The sequence below is a fragment of the Halichoerus grypus genome, chromosome 1, assembly GCF_964656455.1.
Source record: "Halichoerus grypus chromosome 1, mHalGry1.hap1.1, whole genome shotgun sequence".
In the NCBI taxonomy this organism is placed as follows: Eukaryota; Metazoa; Chordata; class Mammalia; order Carnivora; family Phocidae; genus Halichoerus; species Halichoerus grypus.
The window spans coordinates 199130570-199152472 of NC_135712.1; the positions used below are offsets into that span (position 1 = coordinate 199130570).

At 47.3% G+C, this 21903-nt stretch overlaps 2 protein-coding genes and 1 pseudogene across 3 annotated transcripts in view; all 3 read left to right on the forward strand.

Annotated features, from left to right (window-relative positions):
- Positions 1 to 5532, forward strand: part of PRKAR2A (protein kinase cAMP-dependent type II regulatory subunit alpha) — a 117505-nt gene extending 111973 nt beyond the window's left edge. The window contains exons 10-11 of the mRNA XM_036079739.2: positions 1033 to 1174; positions 1649 to 5532. Coding sequence (XP_035935632.1) covers positions 1033 to 1174; positions 1649 to 1782 — 276 coding nt within the window. The 3' untranslated portion in view covers positions 1783 to 5532. The remainder of the gene's footprint in view (positions 1 to 1032; positions 1175 to 1648) is intronic.
- A 429-nt stretch (positions 5533 to 5961) lies between these two features.
- LOC118527790 (ubiquitin-related modifier 1 pseudogene) lies at positions 5962 to 8314 on the forward strand (annotated as a pseudogene).
- A 12824-nt stretch (positions 8315 to 21138) lies between these two features.
- The window catches only part of IP6K2 (inositol hexakisphosphate kinase 2), a 29308-nt gene continuing 28543 nt past the window's right edge, over positions 21139 to 21903 (forward strand). The window contains exon 1 of one of the 2 annotated variants that reach the window (XM_036079678.2): positions 21139 to 21275. The gene's annotated coding sequence lies outside the window, so the exon portion shown is untranslated. Of the gene's footprint in view, positions 21276 to 21327; positions 21353 to 21903 lie in introns of those variants that run through there. The other variant, XM_036079685.2, reaches the window with a different exon arrangement.

The window sequence follows — 21903 nt, forward strand, 5'->3', positions numbered from 1 at the left end:
GGCTGAGCCACCCAGGCTCCCCCCTGCTTGATTTCTTAATACAGAGTTAAAGCACTAAATATCCAGGTTGAACATTATAAAAAAAATTTTTTTAGTCACTTAGCTCTTCTAAAAAAAAATGTGTGTGGTGGGGGGTGGGGAACCACTAACTTACAGAGCAGGCAGTACCTAAAAAGACGACTTGTCACTGTAAAGTATTGTCCGAGAAAGGCATGGTCCCAAATAAAAAAGAAGTGACCCGGGATTGTGACTTTACCTAAGAGAAACATTAACATCATTTAGCAGGAATTAATAAAAGACCTTGTCTTTTCTCTTGTACCTCAGAAGTCAGCATCTACCAAAAGGACAGCATTCATATATATATATATATAATATATGTAAATGTATAATATATAAAAAAATATATGTATTTTATGTTAATATATAACTGACACTATAATATGATCATATATATTGACATAATATATATAATGTATGTTATAATAATTATATATATATTTTTCCTTTGGAAGATACATATGTCTTCCAAAGAAAATGGTCTGCTCCCTACCTCTTGATACTTAGCCATTACCTGAAAGGTGCTGGGCCTTGGATGAAGGCCCAGGTAAAAGCCAGCTCCTCTAATTAAACCAGACCACTGAGGGCGCCTGGGTGGCTCAGTCATTAAGCGGCTGCCTTCGGCTCACATCATGATCCCAGGGTCCTGGGATCGAGCCCCGCATCAGGCTCCCTGCTCAGCAGGAAGCCTGCTTCTCCCTCTCCCACTCCCCCTGCTTGTGTTTCCTCTCTCGCTGTGTCTCTCTCTGTCAAATAAATAAATAAAATCTTAAAAAAATAAAAATAAAAGAAACCAACCCAGACCGCTGAGAGGAACTAGCCCGTGCAGTTGACATGGTACATTAGTGTCTCCGCAAAGTGAATTTCTCAATAATTGCGTTTTAAGTGTCCCGAGAAGGGAATGCAAGTGTGTGTAAGTGGATGTGCTCAGCTGCGTTCTGGAACCAGCCTAGTCATGTTTTCCACCCGCTCTAGACCAAAGCGAACAAGGACGGCGGGAACCAGGAGGTCGAGATAGCCCGTTGCCGTAAGGGGCAGTACTTCGGAGAGCTGGCACTGGTCACCAACAAGCCCAGAGCTGCTTCGGCTTATGCAGTGGGGGATGTCACATGCTTAGGTAAGAAAAATAGATTCTTTATGCACGAATGCTTTTTTTTCTAACACGCAGTATTTTTTTTTTTTTTTTGCCCCATCAGTAAGCCTTGACTCATTTCACCAGTTCTCACACACATCTAGGCTTGAACAGTCTGTGGGACCAACTAGGAATGGGTGAGTGTACCCTTTGAGCAGACATTTCTGAGCACTGAGTGAGGATAGCCTGTGAGAAGAGCAGTCACGGAGGCAGGTGTCCAGGGCTCTGCTGGGACCGAGTGAGTAGGTGCTGCTGGGCTCTGCAAAGTCGCCAACAGATGACACAGTCCGGCTGTGCTCACATAGAAACATCCATCCTTTTTCCAAGCACCCAGCATCCCCCAGTCTGATTCCCTGAGGTGAACGGGTATATGTGAGAGAAGGTTTGCATGAGGGAAATGACTTTGAATTATTGGTGTAGAGAATTCATTCTCTCACGCGCCTCTTTTTAACAATGCAGTTATGGACGTACAAGCGTTTGAGAGGCTTCTGGGGCCCTGCATGGACATCATGAAGAGGAACATCTCACACTACGAGGAACAGCTGGTGAAGATGTTTGGCTCCAGCATGGATCTGATTGACCCCGGGCAGTAGGTGTGCCCCAGCCCAGAGCCTTCTCAGTGTGACACCGAAACCTTCCGGTCAGCCACAGAACACACGCAGAAGACAGACACGACAGACCGTTCCTGCTCTTGCCGCCACCGCCAGCTGCTATTGCCGTGGCCGTGGGCATGTCGGACACTTGAAAGTCAGCACTACAGGATGGGCAGAGGTTCCGCCCACACCTCCTCCACTTTGCTTCTGAAAGCCCATTATTAGACCACTCGTAATGATTATTCCAGCCCAGTTGTCACATCTTTGGTTCACAATGGCATGTCTCTCCAACAGTTTAAGTGCCTGATACAAAGTCCACAGCGTAATCATCTTCCTTTCCTCTCTGGCTGCTACTGTTGCTGTTGGAAGTCACCACAGGTCTGCACAGGGCTGTGTTCAACTGTAGACACCCGCCCCTGACCTTCCTCAAGGGAGGCATTGTCGTAGCCCTTGATCTTCTCGTTTGTCCTTTGAGAAAGTCCACATTTGTTCACATTGGTAGCCTTCGGTTTTACAGTAGAAGATGCGGCAGGGAGGCTGGAGGTCTGCGGGCCTGGGGCACCCATGACAGCTATCTCCAAACTCACAGCGATGCTGGGGGGAAGGCCCTGCCCCAGGCCCAGCAGCTCAGCACCCCAGAGCACACTGATTGGTTATAGAGACCCGTGTTAGAGCAGAGAATTTGGGTTCAGCACGTTCTTCAGGTAGTGGAGAGCCAGGGAAGGTTTTCTGGGTTGGGGGTTTTGGTTTGTTTTGGTTTGTTTTAGTAGATTTTGTTTTGTTTTATTTAATCTCTGTGCGGTTTGCATGAATGAATTACTGTCCATTTCTAAGGAGCCAGGGTCTGGATGTGCCATGACTTTATCTGACCCAAATACTTCCCTGGGCAACTCCTGCCATCTCGTTTCCAGTTGCCCCTACCAGCTGATAATGGCAGTGTGCCAGCAAGAGGTTGTACTACAAAGAGAGCCCTTTCCTTCTCCAGTGTTGTTACATAGCTTTGCTGTTGAACTATCAATTTTTAAACTCTTTAAAGAAGAAGCAGCTATTTTTTTGAAATTAAAAAAATTTTTATTTCTGTATTTGGGGAATTCCCGTTGGACCTGGTCATATATATCAGTGTGTCAGCTGACTCAGGCATTCATCCTGAAGATCAACTCTTTGTTTTTAAAAATCGGAATCATTCACTATTTCATGGAATTACTGCAAAGACCTTTCTAATTAAGGTGTTGGGATATTTGGGGTTCCAATTATTAACCCCAGAGGAAAGTAAATTAGCTTGTATTTGAAAACTTTTTAACCTTTTAATTATATCAAGTAGAATTGTGATGAATTATCCTAATTAACTAGATATAGTTCAGGATAAAATTTTTTTTTTTTTGAGAATGACTTAGAATCAGATGCTACAAGAGATCCTAAGAGTAGTGTGAAGTTTGCATAGAGATAAATTTGAATATTGTAGCCAAGGTTATATTAAATCAAGAGGCCCTTTCCAATATGATTTACTTTTTAAACTTGTGTAACTCAATAAATCCCTAAGAGATTGCATGCTGGGGCTTGAGTCATTCCTGTTGTAGGATAATGATGGAGCCCACATGGTCACTTCTATTGTCCATAGAAGCCGGGTTCTCTGCTTTTGCCATGGACAGTGTGGTGGAGGGATTTCCAGAGTGGTGACCCACCACAACCTTGGTCAAGTCTCCCTTTTTCTTGTGTTCCGTGAAGTAAAAGCAGAAGGACTCTTTTTAGACAGCCCTAGCTAGGTAGCCTGCATTGCAGCTCCCAGAATCATGAAAGGTTGTAACTAATACCCCAAAACAGGCAGCTAGCTATGGGAAAGCCCATGTGGTTTTTTTCCCACAATTTTCCAAGGTTGTTCTTTTCTAGGGTGTTGCTTTATTATCAAATAAATTAAGAAAGCAGATCTTGTACTTTAGCAGACAAGAATCACACCTGTTTCTTCCAAAAGTAGCAGGCACAGACAGTGAGCTTTAGGAGTGTCACAGAGGTCTAGCCCCCTCTCTTCGAGGACTCTGTTTAAACACTGAGCAGATGCCCCCTTTGCACCCCCATGCCAGCATTAGTCAGGGCTGGCTGGGAGCTCAGTGCCAGAGTCACTCCTGCAGGCTGCTAGGCATGGGCTTCTCATCCTGCCTTCTTGCACATCCCAGTTCAGTCTTCCCCCTTCACAGAAGCCTCTTTGGTACCCCCAACTCACTGATGGTTGCTGTTTTACAGAGTAGAACTCATCCAGGTTTAAGTCCTCCTGCTCTAACTACAGACTGACACATGGACCATGAGTATAGATCCTCACTGCGTACAGGGCCCCTTGGGGGTCTGGCTTAGGAAGGAAGACTTTCACTCACCAGTGTGAGTGCAATAGTACCAGGAGTCTGACAGGGTTCCAGTTCTCTTGGCAGCCTGGGGGATCAGAGATGGCAGACTGAGCTCAACTGAGGGCTCTGATGTCCACAGTATGCCAGGCAAGCCCTGCACTGTTGGTTGAGCCTCAAGGGGAGGAGTGTGTTGGGAAGAGATCCCTTTTATATTCTTCTCTTCCATGGGTTAGAGCTTCACGCCCTCTTTCCTGGCTTTGCTATTGATTTGGGATGATGGAAAATATTCCTGAGAGCCTTGAGGCCCAACCTACAGTATTATCCTTTCTTCTAGCCCCAGTTTATCACACCCACCCTCTTGTTTTGGTTGTAGTCTCTGAAGGAAGGCTTCACGTGTGCTGTCCTCTTAGTTGATAGTCTTACATATAATTGCTGTAGATTCGCAGGAGTCAGGGTGCATCTTTTCTTTGAGCAGTTTAATGAGTGAATTCAGCAGCAAAGTGGCAAGAAATGGTTCTCCGACCAGGAGAGGTCATGTTCATCCTCTTAATGCCCAGATTCTCTGCTCGCAGTGGTAGTCAGTGAGAGGTGCCCCTGGGGCCCAGCGGTACCCTGGGCATACAGCATTTCCACGTCAAGTCGCCGTGCAGAAACCGTCTTCTCTCATTTAGAAAGAGTGAAAGAGCATTTTTGCACAGATAAAAAGGAAAAAGACCCATGAATGTCATCTTTTATCTTTTGTTTTCGGTTGGCTGATGTTGGAATTTTTGTTCTTGACATACACTTGTAAACCAGTCTTGCCAAGATACAAGTTGTTTTGGTTTTTCACTACAATTACCTCTTGTTCCTCCTGTCTTGACTGCTGACGTTCCTCAATGATTCTAATGTCTATTTTATGGGAAGCGGCCTTCCCCTGTGGGTTTCCTTTTACACACTGCAGGGCTATCTTTATACTTAAAAAAAAAAAAAGAGAAAAAAAAAAGGAGAAAACTGTCACTAACCTCATGGGGTATTTGTAGAAAACCATTTAGCCCACCTTGAGCAAAAGGTAGATTTCCTCATTGTTTTCTTAAGCTCATTGTAAGAAAAGAAATCTAATTCAGCATTATTGTGCTACCTCAAAGGTAAAATGTTTTAAGGTCTTTTTTTGGTCCTGAGTTCTACACATAGTGTTTGAAATGTCTTTCAATTGGAGTTGTTTTTAAATCATTGGGGAGAATCTTATTTTAACCGTTTTACACTTGTATTTTAATGTCAGAAGAATAAGTGATTAGAAAGTGATCAATTATTGCTCTGTAGTATTGAACATATAATTAAATCATTGTTTGCCATAAACAAGTTTGGGTTTTTTAAAAGGAAACTCTAGGGCTCGGCTGTGCTTTTGGTTAATAAAGGCTGACAAATCATGTCTGGCTTTCTGGTGCGGCCCTGTGTTGTTTGTCCTCCCATTTCAGGGTTCCTGGCCATCATAGTACTCCTCCGGCAGATATATTGTTGGGACTGGGATGTGAGCTCTTGAAAATTAGACAGGAGGCCTGGGTATATGTATTAGGGTTCTCCAGTAAGAACCAATAAGGAGTGTGTGTGTGTGTGTGTGTGTGTGTGTGTGTGTGTGTGTGTGTGTGTGTAGAGATTTATTATAAGGAATTGGCTTATGCAATTATGGAGGCAGGCAGGTCTCATCTGCAGGATGAGTTGGCAAACTGTAGACCAAGGAAAGCTGATGATTTCATTCCAGTCTGAGTCTGGAATGGTTCTTACGGTTCTCAACCCTTAAGAGCTGATAGAGTAGTTTCTTGTAGAAGGTTAGCAGGCTGGAAACCCAGGAAGAGCCAATGCCCCAGTTTGGAGGCAGTCAGGCAGGAAAATTCTCTTACTTGAGAAAGAATCCTTTTGTTATATTTGGGCCTTCAACTGATTAGATGAGGCCCACCCACAATAGGAGAAGGCAATGTGCTTTATTCAGTCTACTGATTTAAATGTTGATCTCATTCCAGAACACCCTTACAGAAACTCCCAGAACAATGGTTGACCAAGTATCAGCACCCCATGGCCCAGTCAAGTTGACACATAAAATTAACTATCATAGGGGCACTCAGTCGGGTAAGCCTCTGACTCTTGATCTCAGCTCAGGTCTTGATCTCAGGGTCATGAGACTGGGCGTGGAGTCTACTTAAAAATAAAAAAATTTGGGCTTCCTCAACATGGCAGCACCCTTGTCAGTGGAGGTGGAGTTCAGAGGTGGTGCGGAGCTCCTTTTTGACGGCATAAAGAAACATCAGGTCACCTTACCCGGACAGGAGGAGCCCTGGAACATCGGGAACCTCCTTGTCTGGATCAAGAAGAATTTGCTTTAAGAGCGGCCAGAGTTGTTCATCCAGGGAGACAGGGTGTGCCCAGGAATTCTGGTGCTGGTTAATGATGCGGACTGGGAACTGCTGGGCGAGCTGGACTACCAGCTGCAGGACCAGGACAGCATCCTCTTCATATCCACGCTGCATGGCGGCTGAGGGCCCTGCTCTGGGCCCGGGTTCCCTTGGGGTGGGGAGAAGAGCACAATCAGACATCCCCTGGGGCCCTGCTTCCAGGTCTCCCTGTCCCCTTCGGCCGCTTTCTTCCCTGCTCTGTCCCCCAAGCTCCCTCCAGGCAGGGAAAATAGGCCAGGTGCTAAAAATGAGCCTTTCTCAGGCACGTGAGTGGGGTTGGGCAGGCTCAGCCCTGCCTCTCTCCCCAGCAGCTGAGGTAGGGGAAGGTGCCCCTCTGGTTTGTCACAACAGGAGGGGGCTCCCTGGCCAGGTGACCCAGCTGCCTTCCACTCCTTGTGTCTCAGTCTAAACACCAAGTGACCACTGACGAGGAACTCCAGCTCCCAGGCTGTAGTGTCTTCGTGGAGAAGATGAATGGACCAGAATAGCTGATAGGAGGCCCCTCCCTTCTCCAAGATGGGAGGAGTCTCTGCCTCAGTTTCCCCATCTAGACAGCAAAGGGCTCTGGCTGTCCCCCACTGATATCATTATGAAACCCCAGCTGGGGTCCCCTATTCAGTGCTGACTCCCCCCTCCCAGCAGCTGCTCTTCCAACCACACCTCTCCTCCTGCTCCCCCATCCCCAGCCCTTGACCCTGGCTGGCCTTCCCCCCCCACAGGCCACCAGATGGGCTCCTAAGACCCTCCCCAGCAAAAGGCTGCCTGCAGCTCATTCTGGAAAGAGAAAGAGGAGCAGGCAGAAGCTTGGACTGGCACATAGAGGCGTGGGGGGTCAGAGTGCCTCAGTTTCCTCCTCAACAGCAACTGAATGTTTATAAGTATCTGAAAGCAGGCATGATCCTTGATGGCACAAATGTAGACTTTATCTCCCTTCCTACCTCCTGCAGGAAGGAGGATGGGGGCAGGCAGCACCTGGTAAGCAGGATGGTTTGCCCCTCCTCCCTTCATCCCTTCTGGAAGTCTTGGGGCCTCAATGCCTGCAACAGCTGGCCTTGGGCAAATAAAAGACGAGGTTGTTTACTAAAAAAATAAAAATAAAAATAAATAAAAATAAAAAAATTTAGGGGCGCCTGGGTGATTCCGTTGGTTAAGCAGTATGACTCTTGATTTTGGCTCAGTTCATGATCTCAGGGTCATGAGACCGCGTCCCACCCAATATGGAGCCTGCCTAGCATTCTCTCTCTCTCCCTCTCCCTCTGCCCCACCCCCACTCACATGCTCTCTCTCTAAAATAAATAAAATCTTTAAAAACAAAGTAAACTTAAAATTTTTTTCTATTTTAAATATTTAAAAAAAATTAACTATGGCAGCATGGTATTTGAGTTGTTGGGGATGCTGTGGAAGGGCATCAAGTATATCCCTTGCCAGGGAAGATAAACTCACCAATAAAGCCCAGCGGACAACATCTCCTGTCTGACAACATTACTTCTACCATTTCCTTCTCGGTAACATAGCTATAAGGAGAACAAGCAGTGATTCCGTGATAACCCAGTACGCCTACAATTTCTTTCCAAGTAACCAAAAGAAGCTGTTCAACAAAATCATGTTCCAGTTTGATCTTACCTTGACCTGGCAGTACAAAAGGGTCAAATGGGGCTCCTGGGTGGCTCAGTCGTTGGGCGTCTGCCTTCGGCTCAGGTCATGATCCCAGGGTCCTGGGATCGAGCCCCGCATCGGGCTCCCTTCTCCGCGGGAAGCCTGCTTCTCCCTCTCCCACTCCCCCTGCTTGTGTTGCCCCTCTCGCTGTCTCTCTCTCTGTCAAATAAATAAATAAAATCTTAAAAAAAAAAAAAGGGTCAAATAGTGGGTAAACATTCGAGATGGCCCACCGAGCTCAAGAAACCAGTAGCTGAGCTGTCTCAAAGCCAAACTGGCCTTGTTTCAAGGCTTTAAAAATTAAATATGGCTTGGCTTCTGTGGTTTTAGTGGTGGTATCGCTATGAACAGTTAAGAAGTGCCAGGACAACAATGAGAGCATATTGTCCACAGTCTCAGCCTTGAAGGGTGCACGTGACATGAGGACTTTGCTTTCTTGTATGTTCTGTACTTACCACAGGTACCTGAGTATATTCTCAGCGATCTTAGTGCATCCATTTTATAACATCAGAATTAAAACAGTTTATTTCCTGTGATTAAGGAATCTGTGTTTGTTTCACAAGACCTCATGTTAAGTATGAATTTTGCTTCCTTTACCCATACCCATCCTCTCTGTGGACAAATGCCCCATCACAGATGATGGCACAGATACTGTTACCTGATTATTTGGGGATATGCAGATAAAATGCAGCATGTTGACCAGGAACTTACTGAATAATGACTTGTGAATTTAGATGAGTATTATCCAAGTTCTGAATTAGAATGTCAGAAATTAAGTCTAACTCAGCTTACTCATTCATTGAGCAAATTTTTTTTAAGGATTTTTATTTATTTGAGAGAGCGAGAGAGCAAGCACGAGTAGGGGGAGGGAGGGGCAGAGGGAGAAGCAGTCTCTCCTCTGAGCAGGGAGCCCAACGCGGGGCTCGATCCTGGGACTACAGAATCATGACCTGAGCCGAAGGCAGACACTTAACCGACTGAGCCACCCAGGCACCCCTCATTGAACAAATTTTGATGACCTGCTGTGGACATTTCCTGACACTGTGGTTTTTTGTTTTGTTTTAAAGATTTTATTTATTTGAGATAGAGAGTGAGAAAGAGCAGGAGCAGGGGGGCAGAGGGAGAGGGAGAAGGAGAAGCAGGTTCCCCCCTGAGCAGGGAGCCCAACGTGGGGCTCGATCCCAGGACCCTGGGATCATGACCTGAGCCACCCAGGCACCCCATGATACTGTTTAAACCCCAGGAATTATCAAGAATGATACTGAGGTCCACCTGGGCATTCTGGACCTTTCTTCCATTGATGATAGAGCTTATCCTCCATGTTTCTGGACTCACATAGACAGCAGCCCTGGTCTCCTATTTCAAGGATGATCACGCTCCCAATGCCTCATTGTTGCCCTTGGTCATGCTGCCCTTCTCCTTCAGAGCCGCCAGTGCCTCTCCGTAAAGTGAGTGGTTTGGACACAGCGTGCACTGTCCCTCCCTGCCCTAGCCTACATCGCACAATTCTGGTTACACAAGCATCTGGGGCACTATAAAGGGAGAAAGACTAAAGTTGAGGTTTGAAGGAGACTCTCTCCAGGTAGGGACGTCTCAAAAATTGTCACCTTCATCCTAGTCATCCTAAACATCATGATGAAACTTGGCCAGAGATGGGTTTTGGGTCTAGGTTACGTTTTGTGACGTCATGGGCTCAAAAATCAAACTTTTCTGAAAGTTTGTCTCTTCTGTGTGACGTTTCTACCCCTTCCTCTTTGACTTTTCCCAACCAAAATTCTTGATCCTGTGAGCACTACTTTCTCTTCTATAAAACCAGTTAACTGGGGGCGCCTGGGTGGCTCAGTCGTTAAGCGTCTGCCTTCGGCTCAGGTCATGATCCCAGGCTCCTGGGATCGAGCCCCACATCGGGCTCCCTTCTCCGCGGGAAGCCTGCTTCTCCCTCTCCCACTCCCCCTGCTTGTGTTCCCTCTCTCGCTGTCTCTCTCTCCATCAAATAAATAAATAAATAAATAAATAAATAAATAAATAAATAAAAACCCAGTTAACTGGCTTGTCTTTTTTTTTTAAAGATTTCATTTATGTATTTGTGAGAGAGAGAGCACAGGCTGGGGAGGGGCAGAGGGAGAGGGAGAAGCAGGCTCCTGGCTGAGCAGGAAGCCTGACATGGAGCTTGATCCCAGGACTCTGGCACCATGACCTGAGCTGAAGGCAGACGCCTAATCGACTGAGCCACCCAGGCACCCCAAATGGCTTGTCTTTAAGTACATGAAGTCAAGCAGCGCCCAGCCCATTTGTAGACTGCAGGGCAGGAGGCTGGCCAGGCTGGAATGTGAAACCAAAGGAGCTACCCCAGACACTAGGAAAGCCAGCAGGACCTGACCCCACCAATCAGTCCATCCTGACAGGCAGAAGAATGGGCATTGGGCGGTCAGCTCTTGGGGTACACAGTTGAAATAGTACCAGCCAAATCTCCGTGGCCTTCTTGGCCATCGGCCCACCACTTCCTCCCTCTGCAGAATTGCACTGAGCCAAGGGTCACAAGTCACTGTGTATGCTGCTGGAAGCCAGGATCCAGCAATCTCCTTCCTGGCCAGGTCCTCCAGCTCCCAGAATGAGGAGGCAGGGGTATACAGTTGGTTTTTTCTTAGTAAACTGGTAAAAAGGAAGAGCTAAAGTCTAGACCCACCAGATAAGCAAAACAGCGCTTTCCAGCATAACATCCAAGCATAGTTAAACTGGACATTTTCTTTTTCTTCTTTTCCCCTTATTTATTTATTTTTAAAAAAATTTTATTTACTGGTGAGAGAGCAGAGCAAGAGAGAGAGAGCACAAGCGGGGTGGGGGAGAGGGAGAGGGAGAAGCAGACTCCCCACTGAGCAGAGAGCCCAACTTGGGGCTTGATCCCAGGACCCTGGGATCATGACCTGAGCCGAAGGCAGACCCTTAACTGACTAAGCCCCCCCAGGTGCCCCCAAACTGGACATTTTCATTCTGAAAAAGAAAGGCCTAGGCATGCAGGGCCACCCGCAGCACACTCTCCCATGCCTGTCACAAGCCCAGCCTGGGCAGCTGGAGGACTGGGGGACCTGAAGCTGAGGCTTGGATCTGCAGGACGGTCAGGGCAGAGGCCTTTGGGGCAGAGGTACATCAACTCCCGACAAGTTGGAACAGCACATGAGCCACGTTGGACTCCTGGCGTCCTGTCCCAGAGCCCATGGCCAGGATGAGAAATGAGGCTGCACACAGGCTCATAGGACCCCAGATGAGGGGCAGCGTTGGCGGCTCTGGAAGGCAGACTGCTTTCAAACCAAGACAGAGCTGGGCCACAGAAAGCATGTGACCCCCAGGCCCCCACGTCAGGACACTGCCCCTACCTCAGAACTCAAGATGGTTCCACTGGGCTGGCAGCTCTGGGCTGAGGCTGGTGAGATGAGACTGAGTTGGAGACCCTCCAGTACCTTGGCTTGCTCCTCTGTAAAGAAGGAAGCAGGCTTATGGGAGGGCGTCCACTCCGGTGCCCTTGGCTTTGCCCATGTGCGTTGGCCCAGTGGAGTTCCAGTCCAGCCCTTCACCTGCCTGGGCTGGGCCAAGGCCCAACCACGGGAGGAGGCTGGGGTTCCGTGGGACGCTGGGGTTCCGTGGCTGGTATGGTCTCTCCCCTTAGGCTCACTTTAAGCTGGGCATCCCTGGCTCATAGCAAAAGCAGGCCCCACTCTGTGACAGAGAACTGGCCTCACAACTGAAAACCTATGTGAGTTATTCTCAGACCTGGTAAACGGATAAAGCTAGTTTTATGCCCCAGGAGGGCTAGCTTTGCACCTGGGAACTGGTCCAGGGCCAGGTTTACAGAGTGAGGCAAAGGTCCATGGAGCGTGCCAGAGCGGGGCTCACGGAGACCAGGCAGGCTTCCAGCACGATGGGAATTTCTCAGTGTCCTTCTGGGCTCTTCGCGTCCTGGACGCAGTGGGGACAGGGTGTGCGTCCAGAACGATGTGCTGGGAGCCGCCTCCACCCCGGCCCTGTGGGATCCTTTTCTTGGTGATTTTCCTGCCTTTGTTCTGTAACAACAACAACAACAAATCAGGAATGACTTGCAACCAGCCCCTCCCCATGTGGCCCACTTTCCAGGGCTGTGGATTCAGGGGAGGGTCTTGGGTGGTGGGGGACCTGGGTCCTGCCCTGTCCTGGTGGGAACATTGTGTTCTGGACTGGGAACTGCCCATCAACCCTTGGGAGCCGTGGGCCCGAGGGGGTGGAGTGGAGCGAGAAAGGCCAGCTTGATTTAAGAAACAGGCAGGGAAGGGGTTTCTGATAGACCACTAAGCCCAGGACAGCTCTGCCCATGCACGCCCTCCCGGACCTACCCCTGGCCCCGGCCCTGGCAGAGAGGAGCTCTTCCTTCCTCAATCCCAGGCCAGGGCTGTGTGGGAGGATCGAAGGGATCCCCAACTGGGATCTTCAGCACAGAAAGGCTGCCTCCACCTTCTGGTCCAACTCTCACTCCCTCCACTTTTGGACAACCTCTTCACCCTGGCTGATGCCTGCCTGGGGCCTGGCTACTTACATCTCTGAGGCGAGGTCTCTGCTCAGCACCTCCTGCCACCCCTCATCTGCAGGCCCCTTGCAATGCTTGCTGCCTGGCGCTTGGCCGATCCTCTAACCTTTTGTACCTCAGCCCCCCTCAGCGATGGCCTCACCTCATTAAAACAGAAACATGGGCCAGAAGCCCCGGGCTCCTCCTCTGCTCCCCGTGTCCCCCTGTAATTCTTGGCCCACTGTTCTCCTTTCATGGCAAAAGCCTTGAGACTTCCCTGCAGTTGCCTCCTCGCCTCCCGTTCTGGCCACAGCTCACCCCTGCGGTCCTTGGAGCCAGCTGAAGTCACCATGGTGGACTCCTCTCTCCTGCTTCAAGGACCACCTTCTCAGGAACATCTAGTTCTCTGGGTTTTCTTCTCAGCTCTGTTGCCAGCTTTAACCCAGATTACAGTTAAATGTTGGAGTGTCCCAGGGCTCCACTTCGCTCCCCACCCTGGGAGATTTGTCAGAAGCATGGCTTTGGGTGTTCTCTCCATGCTGCTCCCTCCAGATTTATACCTCCATCCGGGACACTGCGCTGGGCCGAGGGTCCAGTGGTCTGGGCTGGGATCCCTCTCCCATCTCTTCACTCCACCCACTGGGAACCTTCTGCGAAGTTTGCTTTGCTTTTGTTTTGTTTTGTTTTTAATTTAAAATTTTTTTCAAAGTGTGGAATATAATGAATACAGAAAGATGCACAAAACAAAGACATTCTGCTCAATGATTTCTCACAGGCCGAACACTCACAAAACACAGCCCAGGTGAAGGACACTGCTGACGCCCTACAGTGTCTCTGGGTTTCTGCAGCCGGTCCTCCCCCCCCCCCCCGCCCCCGTCCTGAGTTCTAAGGTTCTAAGGTAAGTTTCTTGATCGTCACCACCTAAACACGCCTCTCTGAAAAACCACTTTCTTGGGGCACCTGGCTGGCTCAGTTGGTGGAGCCTGTGACTCTTGATCTGAAGGTTAGGAGTTCAAGCCCCACACTGGGTGTAGAGCTGACTTAAAAACAGCAACACAACAACAGATAAATAGATAGGTAACCACTTTCTTCATACAGTGATATAAACACCTGTAATTAGATGCATAAGGGAGAATCATCCTAACTTCTGGGTTTTAGCACAATCTTTATCTTTATCTTTTCCTCTTTTGTTTACCCCTGCCCCTCCCTTTTATCACCATCGCTCTCTGGAAAACCATCGTTACAAGATACATATTCCCTGGGGCACCTGGGTGGCTCATTCCATTAAGTGTCCGACTCTTGGTTTGGCTCAGGTCATAATCTCAGGGTCTTGGGATCAATCCCTGGGTAGGGCTCTGCACTCAGCGGGGAGTCAGTTTGAGATTCTCTCCTCGCTCTGCCTCTCTGCCCCTCCCCCTGCTCGTGCTCTCTAAAATAAATAAACAAAATCTTAAAAAAAAGATACATGTTCCTATGTTTCTCCTTGCTTACATAATCGTTGTATATATATTATATCCCATATATATATTGCATCCCTAACCCCTGTGTCGTTCAAGGGATATATATATATATATATAATATATATATAACCCCTGTGTCATTCAATATATATAACCCCTCTGGGGCTATATATATATATGTGTGTGTGTGTGTGTGTGTGTGTGTATAGGGATATATATATACAATAATATAGCCCTTGAATGACACAGGGGTTAGGGATGTGAACCCTCTGCACAGTCGAAAATCCATGTATAACTTTTGACTCCTCAAAAACGTAATAGCCTGCTGTTGATTGGAAGTCTTACCAATAACATAAACAGTCAATTAACCTGTTCTGTATGTTATATGTATTATATACTGTATTCTTACAATAAAGTAAGCTAGAGAGGAAAGAAAATCATAAGGAAGAGAAAATCCATACACAGTACTGTACTGTATTTATGGGGAAATATGCAAATAAGTGGAGTTCAAACCCATGTTGTACAAGGTATCAAATGTACGTTTACACAGAGTGGTTTTTCTTTGTTGTACACGAGATCATTTTGTACACACTTTTCTGCATCTTTCTCACTCGTCTCAACTTGTTGCAGGCCCTCCAATTCAGGTGGTGGTATTCCAATTCCTCCTTTTCGATGGTGACATAAAACCTGTCCCCCAATTTTTTGATCCTCCTCCCACAAAAGGTGGAGTCTAATTTCCCTCTCCTTGAACATACATCCCGGCCTCAGTGACTTTGCTTCTAATGACAGAATGAGGCAGAAATGACGCTGTGACTTCGGAGTCTGGGTTCGAAAGGTAATACAGCTTCCAACCTGCCTTCCTCTCTTGGGACAATCATCCTTGGAACCTTGCCACCATGTTGTGAGGAAGCCCAGGGCACATGGAGGCCAATGTGTGTGTTCCTGCCTCAGCTGACAGCCAGCATTAAACATGCGTCAAGTGAGGGATCTTCCCGTGATCGCAGCCCCAGCTTTCAAGTTGCCCAGACTGATGCAGCCCCTGAATCTTGCTCAAATGGCACATTTGTGAGCAAAATAAATGTTACTGTTTTAAGCCACTAAATTGAGGTAATTTTTTTACACAGCATAATAGCCAGAACAGTGTGGACGTACCAGAATGTCTCTAACCTGGGCCTTGTGGATGGGCCATCACTTTGCAATTTTTTTTCCCACTATACGTGACGTAGGAATAAATATCCCTGACCATATAGCTCACATCCAGTGCTCTTATTTCTATAGGTGAGAATCCAAAGTTTGGGACTATAGGGTCCAAAAGTATTCATTTTTATTCTACTGGAGTTTGCCAAATTGCTTTCCAAAAAAGCTCTAACCAATCTTACCTTTGTCAATAATGTTTTGTTTTAATGTTTAATGTTTTCCTTACATCCTGGAAAGCAAGATTTGGTGCAGCTCTTTTTAACATTTGCTGGTCTACTAAATATAAAGTGACAGCTCATTTCTCTTTTTTTAAAAAAATTAATAGTTTTTTAAAAGAAGAGTGGTTTTAGGTTCACAGCAAAATTGAGTGGAAAGCATAGAGCGTTCCCATATATCCCCTCCCTGCCCCAACACACAGCCTCCCTCACCATCCCATATCAGTGTGGTATGTTTGTTATAATCAATGAACCAATGTTGACCCATTATAAACCAAAGTCCAGAGTTTACCCAGAGTTCATTCTTTTTGTTGTACATTCTATGGGTTTTGACAAATGTATAATGACATATATCCACCATTAGAGTATTATATAGAACAGTTTCACTACCCTAAAAAATCCTGTGTTCCACCTATTCATCTCTCTTCCTCAAATCCCTGGCAATCACTCATCTTTTTACTCTCTCCATAGTTTTGCCATTGTTTTATTTTCACTCTGATTTACATCCCTTGCCTTCTGATATACTTGACCATTTTTTCATGTTGTGAGGTTCTGTGGGTTGCCTCCCAATCCGTTGTCTTCTTCACCTTTGCTAATAAATCCAGATTTTGTCCAGGATGGCAAGTGTCCAGTCTCAAGTGATGTATGAATCCTGACCCCATTCCCTCTCAGACTTCTAGTATGATTTCCTATAGGAAATTTCCCACTCAGTACAATTCCTATACCTTTCATAATAAATTATTCCCAAATATTTTATAGTTCTGTTATTGTTAATTGAATATTTTTCTCATTTTTATTGATTTCTAGGGCGTTATTTGTAGTAAATTAAAAAAGAGTTTAAGTAGGCTCCACACCCAGTGTGGAACCCAGCGTGGGACCTGAACTCATGACCCTGAAATCAAGACCTGAGCTGAGATCAAGTCAGATGCTTAACTGATTGAGTCCCCCAGGCACCCCTGTAGTAAATTTTTATTTTTATTTTTTTTTAATTTATTTATTTATTTGAGACAGAGAAAGCACAAGTGGGAGGGGCAGAGGGAGAGGGAGAGAGAATCCCAAGCAGACTCCATGTGGAGCACAGAGCCCGATGTGGGGCTCGATCTCATGACCCTAAGATCACAACCTGAGCTGAGATCAAGAGTCGGACGCTTAACCAACTGTGCCAGGCACCCCTATAGTGAATTTTTAATATATTTTCTTGTATTTATCACTTAACATTTTCTCTTATTAATTGTAGTTTTCAAGAAAGTCCTTTGGATTTTCTAGATTTCCATTCATTACATTAAAAAGATAGTGCAATCTCGGTCTTTTCAGTATTTATAACATTTTATTTTCTTGTCTTACTACATTTGCTAGAACTCTAAAGCATTGTGTAATGATAATAGTGTTGATACCAATCCTGTCTAGCTCCTGATTGAAACAAAAAGTGGTTTTAATATCTGGTGTATGTTGGCCTATGATTATTTTACATTTTTTATTTTTTTCGTGAACTGTGCCTTTTGTTAGATAATGACCCTCTTTATTTTTCTCAATGCCTACCACCTTAAATCCTACCTTCTCTGGTGTCATGTAGCTACTCCTGCTGTCTTCTAGTTTGTGCTGGCCTGATCTTTCTCTCTGCCAACTCCTTATTTTCAGTCTTTTTTTCCTTTTCTTGTGGTTTCATGTATCTTTGTTATAAAGAGTATGTATCTTTTTTTTTTTTTTATCTTTCTAACCCAGTCTCTAGGTTTTTAATGGGGGATCAGGGTATCCTTATTTAGTATGACAAAAATGTTTGCCATTCCATAATTCTTTTATGTTTATTATTTTTTACTTTGTGATTTTATCTTTTTATCCAATTGAACTATATGAAACTACCAACTACCTACTTTCCCCTTTTCTCTCTCTAAGATGTCATTCATTTCATTTTTTCCCTTGGTAATTTGGAAATTCTACATACTTTTTTCCATTCCATTAATGGCTACCTCCCCCCTCTAGGCATGAGGACTGACCCTTTACTGTGTATAGGTAGCAGAAAATTTACCTATGTTATGGGGGAGAGTTTAAGGCCAGTTGGCCCTTCCTCCTTGGTAGGTAACTTGTTCTATCTGTGAGTTTGTACAATGTTCTCTTTCTCCTTGGAGTTTAAGAATTTACTATCATCTTTCCATTCCATACTGCCTCGGAATGAGGTCAGTACGTCCCATCTGCAGACACAGGTTTTTCTTCATGTCAGAAAAGTTTTCTTCTGTAATTCATTTGCTTCATGCCTCTATTTCATCCATCCCCATTTCTCCCTCTGGAACTCCTGGTTGCACATCAGGATTCCTGGATTTGGTCTCCAGATCTCTGGTCTTTCCTTCATGTCTTTGAGCTTTCCATTGAGCTCTGAGCTATTTCTTCCATTAGACCCAAGCACCTTCTTCATATTCCTCCAACATGTCAAACTTGCTCTGTCCTTGGGGGTCTTTGCACTTGCTATGCTTTCTTTCAGGAATGGCTTCTCTTAGATCTTTTCCTGCTCAGCCATGCCTCTAGGTTCATCTTAGCTCAGATGCCCCCTTCTCAGATAAACCTTTCCTGCTGCCTTGGATGTAAACAACATACTCTGCACATCATCCTGGTTCCTTTTCTCCATTATTTACACTGCCCATAATTAAGGTTTTTTTAAAAAAGATTTTTATTTAGGGTGCCTGGGTGGCTCACTGGTTAAGCGACTGCCTTCGGCTCAGGTCATGATCCCAGAGTCCCACATCGGGCTCCCTGCTCGGCAGGGTGTCTACTTCTCCCTCTGACCCTCTCCCCTCTCATGCTCTCTCTCTTTCTCTCTCAAATAAATAAATAAAATCTTAAAAAAAAAAGATTTTTATTTATTTGAGAGAGAGAGAAAGAGAGAGCACTAGTGGAGGGGTGGGGCAGAGGGAGAGGGAGAAGCAGACTCCTTGCTGAGCAGGGAGCTCTAAGCAGGGCCCAATCCCAGGACCTTGAGATCATGACCTGAGCCGAAGGCAGACATTTAACTGTCTAAGCCACCCAGGTGCCCCTTAAGTTGTTTATTTTACTGTTATATTCATCCTTTACTTCCCCACACTCCTCACTGTGGGGCAAGGACTCTATAAATCATTCAAATTCTTGCTGTGTCCATTCTTGCTATGTACCCAGGGTCTAGCACAGGTCAGTACTTATGGAAGAAATATAAGAGTGAATTAATGTCTTCCCCAGGGAGACCCTGCCCTCTCCAGTCTCAACCCCACACATAGGAGTATTGGAATGGGAGAGCGGGTGGGCAGAGGAAGGCAGGGCAGTACTTACCTATGAGGGTTTGAATGACTGGTGCCTGTTGGGTTCTTTTTATTCTGTGGCTACAGACAGGGAAGAGGAGCAGAAGCTGGGTTGGGCTTCCTAGCAATCCTGCTGGGTGTGGGGGCCTTTGGGCCTGACCCAGGGCTAGCCTTGATCCGGGATACTCTCATTCTGCCCCAATCTTCCACTGCCCCATTTTAATTTTTTTCCATAGCCCTTATCACTTAATACCACGTGGAATCCTTCTTATTCAGTCAGCCAGCAGGTATTTCTGGAGTTTATTGGTATTTGAGGTGCTCAGGATCTATCCATGACTAAAATAGAGAGATTCTCACCTCACAGGGCTCTTACTCTAGTGGAGGAAGCCAGGCAATGCCATATAAGGATAATAAATGCCTCCATAAGAAAGGTGACTGCTATGAAAAAAAGTAGAGCAGGGTAAAGGGATAAAGGTGATCCCATGTGCTGGCTGAAAGGTTCAGGTTGCAGTCTGAAATGAGGGGCTTTGAGGGCATTAGGGTACAGTCCTTTGGAAATCCGTGGAAAGTGCATTGCAGGTATGGGAACAACTGGAGCCCAACCCCTGAGCCAGGAGAGTGCACAGGGTGTGATCTGTGAGAAAATTCAGGCTGCTGAGCAATGGGGCTGGAGATAAACAGAGGACATGTAGTCAGAGAGGCAATGGGGAATCATAGGGTCCCTGCCAACTCTGACTCTTCCTTGTGGAGGGGCTACTGCAGGAATCTGAGCAGGGCATGAAGGATTCTGATTTATGTATTCACAGGCTGATGTGTGGAGAATGGACTGAAGGTGGCAAGGGCTGCTGCAGGAGACTGGGAGGGAGGTGGCTGTGACATTGCCCTTCGGGAGAGAAGGTGGTGGCTTGGACTGGGTAGAAGCCATGCACCTGGCAAAAGGTGCTCTCATTCTGGGTAGATGATGCAATGGAAGGAACAGAACTTCTTGAATGTAAGTGGGAAAGCAGTCAAGAGGTGTTTGGACTGAGCAATAGAAAGGACTGAGCAGCCATCCTTTTGAGCTGGGGGAGGTGAGGTAGAGTGCATTTGGGGGATGAGCCAGAGTGAGGGTGGCACAAGTTGAGTTTGAGATGCCAAGTGGAAGTCAGTGCAGATGCCTAGTTTACAGCTGGGCATTGAGTCTGGCACTCAGTAAGTTGTCTGGACTGGACATACACCTCTGGGAGTGATGGACGTGTAGGTGGAATTTGAAGCCACAAACCTGGATAAGGTTATGAGAGAGAGAATGTAGACAGAGAGAGGAGGCAAAGAGGAAGAACCAGTGAGGCGAGAAGCATGAGGGTGTAGAGGCCTGAAACACACGGGGAAGGTGCTTCCAGGAGAGGAGAGATCAGCTGGTCACAGGAAGTCTTTTCTGCCCACTCTCATAAAGGCAGCACCCCCTCCCCCCTCTTTTTAACTGTTTCTGTTTACTGCTATATTTCCAGCACAGAGTGTGGGTGCTCAATAAATACCTGTTGAATGAGTAAGCATATGCATGAATCCACACCTCTGCAAACCCCCAGTGCACATGCAGCACGGGGCTGCCATTCTGGCCTCCTTTACAGAAAGCAGAGATCAGGTAGGAGGCTCTGTCCACTCTCAGTGGCACCTCCCTCTTCCCTCGAATTTCTCACTGACATCCACTCAGGTGGGAGCTCTTCTGGCCAACCCATAGGACCCAGGACAAATGAGTCTCAGACAAGCACTGCAGTGTGGAGGTTGGTAGGACCTAGATTGGACACAGGTTCATCCACCAGTCCCCAGAAGACTGTCCACACCTCTACATCTAGTCATCTATCCACCTGTGCATATAACCACTCCTTTACTCACCGTCTACAGTCACTCTCTTGTCCATCTTTCCATCCATCCCCATCTAGTCCTCTGTCCATCCATCTGCTAGGGTGACGAAATTCCCAGTTTGCTGCAGACTGCCTCAATGTTAGCCTTGAAAAGTCCACATCCCGGGAAACCCCTCGGACTCTGGAAAAATGGGACAGTTGGTTGAGCCATCCGTTCACCCAGGGATCCCTCCTCATTGCACCCAAACGCCCAAAGCCCATCTGTCCACCCAACCACCCACCTGACCTCCCTGGCCATCCTCCCCCTGGAAGGCAGGCAAGGCCCCGCCCCATCCCTGGCCCCGCTCCGTGCCCCGCCCCTCACGGAAGCCGCTGCCAGGGATCCCGGCGCCCTAGCAACAGCGCTTTTCGGGCGGCCCAGTCCACGAGCCTGGCTCCCGGTGCGAGCCAATAGCGAGGAGCTCCGGGAGCGAGGCGCGGGGGGCGGGGCTCGGCGCGGCCGCCGCCATCTTGATGGGAGAGAAACAATAGGACGGAAGCACCGCGGGACGGGCTGAGGTCGCAGGTAACGCCCGCCTTGTCCAGCCTATGGTTCTGCCGCCCCGGTAGATTTGGAGGAGGGTGTCTCCGGGCCTTTCGGGGGTGAGGTCTCTGGTCATTAGGGTTGTCCCCGGGTTACTTGGGGAGGGGCTCCCCTGCGGTCCTGGGGGCGGGGAGATCTCCCCGGGTCTTCATGGGGCCGGATATCCCCCGGTCATTTGAGAGAGGCATTATTTCTTCAGGTTACTGGGGGGAGAATATCTCCCCTGATTTTGAGGGGCAGAATCTTCTCTGGTCATCGAGGGGGGTCTCCCGGGTATCTTGGCGGTGCAGGATCTCCCTCCGGTCATTGAGAAGGTTTCTCCAGGTCTTTGTGGGGGAAAGATCTCCTGGGTCATTGCTTCCCAAGACAGCGGAGTCCATGGGCTCCTGGGTTATTTGGGGGGGGGGGTTCTCCTTGAGTCTTTGGCTGGAGGAGCCAGCCCACCGCCTCAGGTGCTGTTTACCTGGGGCCGGCAGACGTGCAGCCATTTTGAGCGTTGAATGCCAGTTGGGCCTGTCAGTCAGCTGGTGTCTGGTGAGGCAATCTGCACATCTTATTATCCAAAAAAGTCCTAAAATGGATCAGAGGACGGCTTCTTTAATAGTGGTAA